Source organism: Balaenoptera ricei, chromosome X (assembly GCF_028023285.1).
Source record: "Balaenoptera ricei isolate mBalRic1 chromosome X, mBalRic1.hap2, whole genome shotgun sequence".
Lineage (NCBI taxonomy): Eukaryota > Metazoa > Chordata > Mammalia > Artiodactyla > Balaenopteridae > Balaenoptera > Balaenoptera ricei.
Window position 1 is genome coordinate 34,595,697 of NC_082660.1, and position 11,626 is coordinate 34,607,322.

General features: G+C 36.4%; 1 protein-coding gene across 1 annotated transcript in view; it reads left to right on the top strand.

Moving 5' to 3' along the window:
* PRRG1 (proline rich and Gla domain 1) overlaps positions 1 to 11,232 on the top strand; it is a 142,898-nt gene extending 131,666 nt beyond the window's left edge. Inside the window, exon 4 of the mRNA XM_059911288.1 lies at positions 6,787 to 11,232. Within this exon, the coding sequence (XP_059767271.1) occupies positions 6,787 to 7,272 (486 nt within the window). The 3' untranslated portion in view covers positions 7,273 to 11,232. The remainder of the gene's footprint in view (positions 1 to 6,786) is intronic.
* Positions 11,233 to 11,626: the final 394 nt, after the last annotated feature.

Consider the following 11,626-nt stretch of genomic DNA (forward strand, 5'->3'; position numbering starts at 1 on the left):
TTTGTCTGGTTTAAGTATAGCTACCCCAGCTTTCTTTTGGTTCCTATTTGCATGAAGTATCTTTTTCCATCCCTTCACCAATCTGTGTGTCCTTACATGCAAGGTGAGTCTCTTGAAGGCAAGCATATAGATAGATAGGTCTTTTATTTTTTTTAATGCATGCAGCCACTCTGTGTCTTTTGATTACAGACTTTAGTCCATTTACATTTAAAGTAATGAATTATAGGTATATACTTATTGCTGTTTTGTTGTTTTCTTACCGTTTTATAGTTCTCTATTCATTTCTTCTGTTGTTCTTTTCCTTTGTGATTTTCTTCATTTTGTGTGTCTACTATAGGTTTTTGCTTTGTGTCTACCATGAGGCTTACATATAGCAACTTATCAACTTATAACATCTTAACAGTCTATATTTAAACTTTGAGCACATTCTGAAGTTCTACATTCTTACTCCTCCCCCCTCCACGTTATTTTTTCATATCACATTTTACGTCTCTCTATCTTGTATATCCCTTACATACCGTTGACCCTTGAATAACATGGGTTTGAACTGCCCAGGTCCACTTACACATGGATTTTTTTCCACTAAATATGTACTATAGTACTACACAATGTACAGTTGGTTGACTCCACAGATGTGGAACTGGTATATGCGAATTTTCAAGTGGGAGGAGGGTCAGCACACTTAACCCCTGTGTTGTTCAAGGGTCAACTATAATGTCTGTAGTTAGTTATTTTTACTACTTTTGTCCTTTAACATTCATACTAGCTTTAATCCACCATTTTACTATATATTTACCAGTGAGATTTATCCTTTCATGTTTGTTTTCTTGTTACTACTTAGTACCCTTTTTTTTTCAGCTTAAAGAAATTCCTTTAACATTTCTTGTAAGGCTGATGATGAACTCCTTTACCTTTTGCTTGTCCAGAAAACTCTTTCTGTCTCCAACTCTGAATAACTATCATCAATACTTTGAGATGGGGAGAGTATTCTTGGTTGGAAGTTTTTCTTTCAGTGCTTTGACTATATCATGCCACTCCCTTCTGGCCTGCAGCATTTCAGCTAAAAAACCTGATGGTCTTATGGGGGTTCCCTTGTATGTTACAAATTGTTTTTCTCTTGCTGCTTTTAAAAGTCTCTCCTTAACTAACTAACTAACTTTTTAATTATAATGTGTCTTGTTGTGCGTCTCTTTGGGTTCATCTTGTTAGTTTGGAACTCCCTAGGCTTCCCAATCTGGAGGCCTGTTTCTTTCCCCAGGTTAGGGAAGTTTGAGCCATTATGTCTTCAAAATATCTTTCCATCCCTTTCTCTCTCTTTCCTCCTCCTGGCACCTCCCTAAAATGTGAATGTTAAGTCAGCTTGATGTTGTCCCCACAGTCCCTTAAGCTATCATCTTCATTCTTTTTTTCTTTTTGCTGCTCTGACTGGGTGAGTTTCACTGACCTTTTTTGCTTCATCTAGGCTGCTGTTGAACCCCACTAGTGTATTCTTCAGTACAGTTACTGTATCCTGCAGCTCTGTGACTGACTGACTTCCTTTTGAAGTTATCATCACTGAGTTTATCCATTCCTTTCCTGATGTTCCTGACTACAGCAACATCTTTATGACCATTATTTATTTTGAACTCTTTATCAGATAAGTAAGTCACTTACCTCAGTTTCATTAAGGATTTTTTTCTGAGGTTTTATCGTTTCATTTGCAACACATTCCTCTGTTTGTTTCTTCATTTTCCTTGACTCTTTGTATTGGTTTCTATACAGTAGATGAAACAACCACCTCTCTCAGTCTTGAAGGAGTAGCCTCATGTAGGAGATGAACCTTATCATTCAACCCTGCCCTAGCTCTTGGTTGTCTGTCTCTCAAACCACACAAATGTGATATCACAACCAGCAATCATGAGGAGAGTACAAATGCAGGATATTGGAAATGCATTTGAAATTAAAGACCAGTAACTTTTAAAACAATCTTGTTTATATATAGACTGCTATATCAAAACCTCATGGGAACCACAAACCAAAAATGTACAATAGATAGATAGATGGATACACACACAAAAAAAGAAAAAGGAATCCTAACACAACACTGAAGATAGATAGATAGACAGTCATCAAATCACAAGAGGAGAGACCAAAAGAGGAAGGGAAGAAAAAAAGACCTTCACCACAAAATCCAAAACAATTAACAAAATGGCAATAAGAACATACATATCGATAATTACCTTAAATGTAAAGGACTAAATGCTCCAACCAAAAGACACAGACTAGCTGAATGGATCCAAAAACAAGACCTGTATATATGCTGTCTACAAGAGACCCACCTCAGATCTAGGGACACATTCAGACTGAAAGTGAGGGGGTGGAAGTCAAAAGACAGCTGCAGTAGCAATACTCATATCAGACAAAATAGACTTTAAAGACTGTTACAAGAGACAAAGAAGGACACTACATAATGATCAAGGGCTCGATCCAAGAAGAAGATATAACAATTGTAAATATATATGCACCCAACATAGGAGCATCTCAATATATAAGGCAAATAAATACTAACAGCCATAAAAGGGGAAATTAACACCCCACTTTCATCAGTAGACATCATCCAGATGATAGAAAAATCAATAAGGAAACACAGGCCTTAAATGACACACTAGACCAGATGGACTTAATTGAAATTTATAGAGCATTCCATCCAAAAGCAGCAGAATACACATTCTTCTCAAGTGCACATGGAACATTCTCCAGAATAGATCACATTCTGGGCCACAAAGCAAACCTCGGTTTAAAATTAAGAAAATTGAAATCATATCAAGCATCTTTTCCAACCACAATGCTATGAGATTAGAAATCAACTACAAGGAAAAATGTGTAAAAAAACACAAGCACATGGAGGCTAAAAAATATGCTACTAAATAACCAATGGATCACTGAAGAAATCAATACCTAGAGACAAATGAAAGCATGACAATCCAAAACCTATGGGATGCAGCAAAAGCAGTTCTAAGAAGGAAGTTTATAGCAATACAATCTTACCTCAGGAAACAGGAAAAATCTCAAATAAACAACCTAACCTTATGCCTAAAGCAAATAGAGAAAGAAGAAACAAAACCCAAAGTTATTAGAAGGAAAGAAATCATAGATATCAGAGTAGAAATAAATGAAATAGAGATGAAGAAAACGAGAAAAGATCAATGAAACTAAAACTGGTTCTTTGAGAAGACAAACAAAATTGATAAACCTTTAGCCAGATTCATCAAGAAAAAAAGGGAGAGGGCTCAAATCAATAAAATTAGAAATGAAAAAGGAGAAGTTACAGCACATGCCACAGAAATACAAAGGATCATGAAAGATTACTACAAGCAACTCTATGCCAATAAGATGGACAGATTCTTAGAAAGGCACAATCTGACATGACTGAACCAGGAAGAAGTAGAAAATAACGAACAGACCAATCATAAGTACTGAAATTGAAACTGTGATTTAAAAACTCCCAAGAAACAAAAGTCCAGGACCAGATGGCTTCACAGTCAACTTCTATCAAACATTTAGAGAAGAGCTAATACCTATCCTTCTCAAACTCTTCCAAAATATAGCAGAGGGAGGAACACTCCCAAACTCATTCTATGAGGCCACCATCACCCTGATACCAAAACCAGACAAAGATACTACAAAAAAAGAAAATTACAGACCAATATCACTGATGAATACAGATGCAAAAATCCTCAACAAAATACTGGCAAACTGAGTCCAACAATACATTAAAAGGATCATACACCACCATCAAGTGGGATTTATCCCAGGGATGCAAGGGTTTTTCCGTATCTGAAATGATTGTCAGACCTGTCTGGTCCCTTCAGATTACATTTATTATCTGTGTAATTTTAGCCTTATCTAAAACTACTGAATCCCTTTAATCTTTTTCATTAAAATTTTTTCTTCATTAAACAAATTTTCATTCCCTCTAAAGCATTGTTTTACCAAGTCTTTTTTTATATTATTATATTTTTATTAGTTATAATATCACATTGTAATATATCATTATTATTATATTACATTTAGTTATAAATTATTTTCCATGCAAGTTAAATTTGATCCTTACATGTAATCTGAACGATCCAGACCCAGGGTTAAGAAATGACAAAAGTAAAAGCCATCATGGAAAGAAGGAACAAAACAAAACAGAAGCATCAGTAACAACAAAACCTGTGTTACCTCACGTTGGAGATCAATAATATCTTCTTCATAAAGCAGGCTGCTTGCCACTCACCTGGTGGGCAAGTCTTAATCCATGTGAATACCTTCTGCAGTAAAGATTAAGGGTTTTTACCAAGTCTTGAAATCATTTATTTGCTCTTTCTGAATATCTTCTGGCTGTTTTCAGTAAGGTAGATAGAGAATAATCTAATCTAAAGAGCTTAGAAAGACATAAACTGGGTTTATTTGTTTGAATGACAGTTAGTTATAATATTTTACTTGTTTGAATGGCAGTTATAGTATTTTACTTGATTCCATGTGACTATTTCTCCAATTCTCTTGCCTCAAAGACAAAGTAAGGCTAGTTTCCCAAGAAATAAATCTGTCAGTACCTTTCATTCAGATCAATGTTACTTGCTTTCAACTCCACATTTAACATGATGAGAAGATTGAATTTACCAGGAAAGTGTCCAGGTTTAAAATACCTTATACATCAGGGCAGATTGCTTCTTGGTTTGCTCTGTCACCAGGCCTGTGGCATTCAAATCCCAGCCCCAACATTTGTGTGTTAAATGACCTTGGTTTTATTATTCGGTAACATCTCTGAGCCTCCATTTCCTCATCTGCAAGTAGGGATGATAATTATACCTTCATTATTGGATGTGGCTTAAGAATTGAGTTGCTATAGGTAAAGTAAAAATCAGTGTTGTAATTCCATTTTTGACTAAGCTTTATTTTTAACCCTGGAAAGTAAAAGTGTGACTTTGTTTTAAAGTTTTTTTCTCCCAAAGAAAAAAAATTACTAGTCTGTAGATTTCTGAGCATGCCAAAGAAACCACAGAAATTGAATCGCACAAGCCAAGCATGAAAAAAAAGAATCATTTTCATGTGCATCATTGATGCTTGATTATCCCAAAGTGACTGGACAAGATTAAAAAGCCACATTTTATTGTGTTTATCTAAGATTAGCATTAGATAATTATCTGAAATCACATATTTATTGTGTTTTGTGGTTAAGATTAAATGCAGGGCGGGGGAGAGGGGAAGGAGATGGTGATCTGAGAGATTAGGAAGAGAGGAGAAATCCTCATCTATATAGGTAAAGAAAATCGACTACAAATCAGATACTTGGTAGGTCTCTATAAGTACATTATTAAAAAGTTTATTGTGGTTTAGTACAGTTTGATTCCAAATTTCTAAAGAATGTGTATGTGTGTAAGGATTCGAACATGAGTTGGAAGTAAGAGTAGATGTAAACCAAAAATGTTAATAGTGATTATATCTTTGCAATGTAATTAATTGCAGATGACTGGTTTTCTTTTTTAGATGTTTCTGCATTAGTAAATTTTTACGTAGTATATATTTTCTGTAATAAAGTTGGCAATCCTAAAAGTAACGGTTATACAAAAAGTTAATAGTGTACAGTTTTATTGTTTAAAAAAGCTTCATGTATCTGTGTTTCATGAGTTTTCAACCTGTGATTATCAAGTGATTGTTTCACTAATAAAAATAAATGCTGTATGATTTGGGATTATACTGCCTCTACTCTTGGCTTGTTTTAATATTGCACCTTGTGTATTTTCATCTGTACATAGCCTTTAGTAAATACCATATTTCTTATAGCATATTTTATCTTAGAATCACAGAATGTTGGAATAATAATGTACCTTATAGGAGACTGAGTTTAGGGGTGGAACATTGATGACTGTGGGTCATTTGTTATACCCACAGAGTATTTTAAAAGCCTTTATGACTAATAAAATATAGTACTATAAAACAAGCAGCTTTATAGTGCCCACCGTCTTACTTTCTGCCAGATATTTAAATAGTATCAGTGACCTGTAGTGCCTGCAAATATTGTTTAACAAAAAAAAAAAGCTATTATTGGCTAAGTTTAAGCCTTGAAAACAAAGTCAATAGCACTGGGGGTGGTGTTTGTACCAAGGTTTGGGATATAGATTAATCAGTCAATTTGAAGCAGAGGCTTGATTATGATATACAAGAATTCATTATAATCACTACTACTTATTGAATGTTTATACGCTAGGGACTTACTTAGATGCATTAGAGCTGTGTACTTTGGGGCTGGGGAGGAATATCTGGTAGAAGAGGATCCCAAACAAACAGAACCATTAGAAAACAGGGCATTCATCTGTGAAGCATTTGAATACTAAGAGCCTACAACAGCCTGAAATAGCACAATGATGATGGGATCCATGAATGAGAACCTCGTAATTGGTACATGGAAAATGGTATTTAACTTATATTTTAAAGGGAAGATTATGTGGTATATTTGGAAAAAGGAAAATCCCTTATGCTTTTTTTCCCCTTCTAATATGTCATAACTGAAAATACAAATAACACCAAGTCTTGAAGACTTTTGGTTCTGACTGACCATTTTAAGGGGAGGATCCAGAGTGAGCACCATGATTTGTAATTTCTTGTCAGGGAAAATATAGGCTGTAGGTCATCTGAACCAGCGAGTCTGGTTTTGGGTTTTGTTTTCATCATGTTAATAGAACCCAGATATGTGTTCATTTGCTATCTCCTATCTTTTGATTACACTGATTTTCAATTCATTTTGTCTTGTATTTTCAGAAGGAGTTTTGGAACACTTACACAAAAGCACAACAAGGAGAGAGTAACAGAGGAAGTGACTGGTTTCAGTTTTACCTTACCTTTCCATTAATCTTTGGCCTCTTCATTATCCTCCTTGTCATTTTCCTCATCTGGAGATGCTTCCTAAGAAACAAAACTCGCAGACAGACGGTGACTGAAGGCCATATTCCTTTCCCTCAGCACCTCAATATTATCACTCCGCCTCCCCCACCAGATGAAGTCTTTGATAGCAGCGGATTGTCGCCAGGCTTTCTGGAATATGTAGTTGGGCGCTCAGATTCCGTCTCCACTCGCCTGTCCAACTGCGATCCCCCACCGACCTACGAGGAAGCCACTGGTCAGGTGAACCTGCGGAGGAGTGAAACAGAACCTCATTTAGATCCACCCCCGGAGTATGAGGACATCATCAACTCCAACTCAGCCAGTGCCATTGCTATGGTGCCTGTGGTCACCACCATCAAATGAAACTGCACACTTCTTTTTATTATAATCATTTTTAAAATACTAATGAAAGAACTTTCTAGCACTTTACCACTACATAAATGTGCATTTGACTTATTGGATTCTGACAGCATACCACTTCACATCCTCTGATTTGATTTTCATTAGTTTTGTTTCCTACTATAAATTCATTATCTATGCTCATTTTTGCTAATGGAAATATGTTGAGGGAAAAATACTAGTGGAGGTCTTCATGTGAGGAGATGTACATGTGTGTACGCATATATGTTTATGTATATATGTACATGCACATATATGTGTTTGTACATCAGCCCAGTATATGGGCAACTGTCTTAAAAAGTCATTAACATCTATCTAAATCACCTGTAAAGTTAGAACATTACTCACCAAAATCGGGGTAGGGGAGAAGGCACCAACAAGTTGTGTAACAGGTAGCAACATGCTGTTGAATTTTGAAAATAAGATGAACTTAGCATGTTTTCTAATTCTTACAGGCTTTTGTTAACCTTCTTCAACTACCTTAAAAGGAAAAAAAAAATGCATGTAGTCAATCTTGACTTTAGGAACATCTCAGAAGGCGACAGAGAAGGAAGGTACAATAAATAATACCTTGCTTATTAACAGTGGACAGCAAGAAAATCATGGGTCCTTAGTGGCATTGGGCTAGTTTTGTAGGAGGGATTTTTGTTGCTGTTTGTTATTGACTGCCTCCCCCACAAAAATTAAACAGTATTTGCGGGCTTCCCTGGTGGCGCAGTGGTTGAGAATCTGCTTGCCAATGCAGGGCACACGGGTTCGAGCCCTGGTCTGGGAAGATCCCACATGCCACGGAGCAACTAGGCCCGTGAGCCACAATTACTGAGCCTGCGCGTCTGGAGCCTGTGCCCCGCAACGGGAGGGGCCGCGATGGTGAGAGGCCCGCGCACCGCGATGAAGAGTGGCCCCCGCTTGCCACAACTAGAGAAAGCCCTCGCAGAGAAACGAAGACCCAACACAGCCAAAAATAAATAAATAAACAAAGTAAAACAATGCCTTAAAAAAAAAAAAATTCTAAAAAAAAAAAAAACAGTATTTGCTCAGTATCTTTGCATGTCTCATGCTATTTGTATTAACATCTTGATGGAGTGGATTTCCTGGCAAAAGAATAATTTCTCAAGTAGATACACGTATTAATGACAGGGAACAGATGCAGATTTCTCCTTTGCCCATTGGCGACAGTATTTTTTTCTCGTTGTTTCATTGCCCTTTACTCTACCTTACTCTCCTTCTCCTACCACCACAGAATCTTCAAGCACCTAAGAATTTAGTTAAAATTCCTGAAATTATTTTCTTAATGTTTTTATATAGAGTGAAGCCTTTGTCTCAAGATGTTTAGGAGGCAATTTTCCATTAAATTAAGAGCTGTGATTTTTATATTGTTCTCCAGTTGGTGGAGGAAGATTGCAAAGTCTGTGCTGTGCCAGGTGCACAATAAATCTAGTGATACCTGCACACAGACCTCATTCATTGTTGCTATTTCATTTTGTATTTTCATCAGATTTTTTTTTTAACTGCAGGATTTTTACTTTTCCCTTGGAGCAGGGGGAACAGGCTGTGAATGAACTGCCAACATAAACTGGCTCAGAAAGGAAAAATAAAACTTATACATGCACTGATGGAAAATTCATTATATCGGTCAGGGAAATGTCTGTGCCACTCCCATGACTGCGTAGTGTTGGATAAAATGGTTGAGCAGGCAGAAGGAATGCAGGTTTCGGAAGTGTCATACCCTGCTGCCTCCATCTCCAGCCCACCCAGACTCCCCCAAACCAAAGGAAGGAGGACCCTGAACTAAGGAGTCAGATGACCTGAATTCGAATTCCGCTCTGCCATACACTTGCCAGGCTAACTTGGCAAAGACCCACATCTGACCCTCAAATTCCTCCCCTCTGAAACAGCAATAGTATGGTGTGCCCTGCCTTTCTCCTGGGGCTTTAAAAGTATCTAATGAGATGGTGTGCATGAAAGTCATTTGTAAGACGTGAAGAGCTCTCTAGGTGAAAGGTCATAGCATTGTCCCCATTGCTCCTGTGAAGGGAGAATTTTCTCCCCGTTTCCCTAAAATGTATGTGTTTTCACATAGTGAGGAAGTAGAGTAGGCGGCTCCGTAAATGGCTAACGTGCTCCTAATCTGAGTCTGTGGGCTCTTAGTTAAACACCTGTCATTCTCTGGTCTCTACCAATGCTGGGCCTACTTAATGACGACTGCCAGCTCAGCACAAACAGGATTAAGCAAATGTTGGAAAGGGAACTAAGATGTCTATGTTTAGATAATAGGTTTTATAGCTTTCATGGACTAAAAATGAATAAATCTTGAACCTGGTCTCAGCAGAAATGACAATATTATTTTGAATTTGGTCATGAGTACATGGTGATCTGTGGCTTCTATTTAAAGCTGAGAGTGGGAGTGTTTGAGCCAGTGATTTGTGTGCATGTGTGTAGGTATGTATTTTGGTTTATTTTTAAAGCAAAAGTAAGGCTCCTTTTGTGTGGACTTCTTTTTTGTCATTAATAACAGGCCTTAGATTAAACCAGCAGTTTTCAAAGTGTGGCCAATGAACCCCTGGGTGTCCTTGAGACACCTTTGAGGGGATCTGTGGGATCAAAAGTATTCTCATAATAATAACCAAGACATTAATTGTCTTTCCACTCTCTCTCTCTCAAAAAGTAGTTAAAAATGTAAAAGCCATCTTCCCATGAATTTTTTTTTGTTTTAGAAAATATAACTATTTTCTTTAAAGTGTTATTTATGTTAGCATGTAATGGACTTTTTACTTTTTAAATGAATAAATACTTAAAAATTTTTTGTTTTACTTTCATAGATGGCAAATACTGGTAGATATAAACTCCATAAACAAAAGCTCTTTGGTGTCCGGATCCCCAACAAATGTTGAGTATAAAAGGGTTTGGAGACCAAAAGTTTGAGAATTACAGGATTAGACAAAGAAGCAGGATGTTCTATTACTAAGTATGTATTCTTGCAATTTTATTTTACATTCTAAACTCCTGGTATTGGACTTAATGCTGCCTCTTAGAGATACCCGAATTTCAGTATAAGAATGAATGTTGATCCTTGAAGGAAAAGCCAAATGATTAAACTGATCAATGACTACAGCTTTTTAGACTGTTGGTCACAGACCACACTACTCCACAGTGATAACTGGCATCAGCCACAGGTCTCCTGGCAGCATTCAGGTGATAATGACAAGATAAGTAAATTTTTAAGATAAACAGAATAAATACTTTCTTCAAGAAACAGTCTCTTCGGTTACTTTGTTTTGTTTGCTATTGGTTTGGGTTTGACATTTTTAGAAACCCTTTTGCTACCCCATCTGGTTTTATAAACTGCGTTTCTTAACATTTGTTATAATTAAAGGGGCTTATCTGGAATAACATTTTTTATGCTTTGGCCTTTCTTACCTGACTATTACATTCACCTTTGATTATTTTTAATAAAGGTTTATTTTTACAGATATATTTAGTACTTTCCTTAAGCAGTAACTAAACTGAATCAACCAATGTGCATTTAAATGAAAGAATGGGCTTCCGGGTCTTCCAGTGGACCCGTTTCCAGGCCTCCACATGTACTGCTTGTGTCTGGAATTCTAGAACTGGCACTTTTCTGCCTCCCTGCTTTGAATGTTACAATGAACTGTATCTGTTTAAAGTAAATTAAATGATTTCTTGTTTTCCTATTGACCAGTACAAATACAGATGCTGTGTTTGATTCATTGTTACTGATGACTTCAAGATTGATGATCTGATAGGATTAACTGTGGAGGTAGCTTTAACTTGGTTCTGTGTAAATAGCATGTATTTTATAATATTACACATTTTTAAACACTTGGTTTACATTAAATTATGGTATTTAACTATTTTTATGTTTATTCTAGGTAAGGTTTTTCTTATGTTTCTGTGTTTTTGGTATGCTAAATAAAGCTATTTTTAAACCCAAGCAATTTCTTCTGCCATGTGTTAACTATATTATGGTTAGGTGATAAACATGCTGTATAAGCTCTTATTAATTGTGATCTTTTTAACATGGTAAAATTATTACATTTTTTCTTATGAATTTAGGGAATATTGGTCAGTAAAGAAATCAAAAATTACCTGGTGAAAACTTCAGGCTGTTCTCAGCATAAGAAAGAACCATCTGTACTAGTTGTGAATGATGCTGGAATGATACAAAATGGGAACACTTGCTCCAAAGGGATACACTGAGTTCCCTGCTATAGTGTAGTTTGTCAATTACTGGGAATAGTGTTGTCTGCAGATACAAAGGAGCTGGGTTTTCCTCCTTAGCAGAATAGCTTGCATT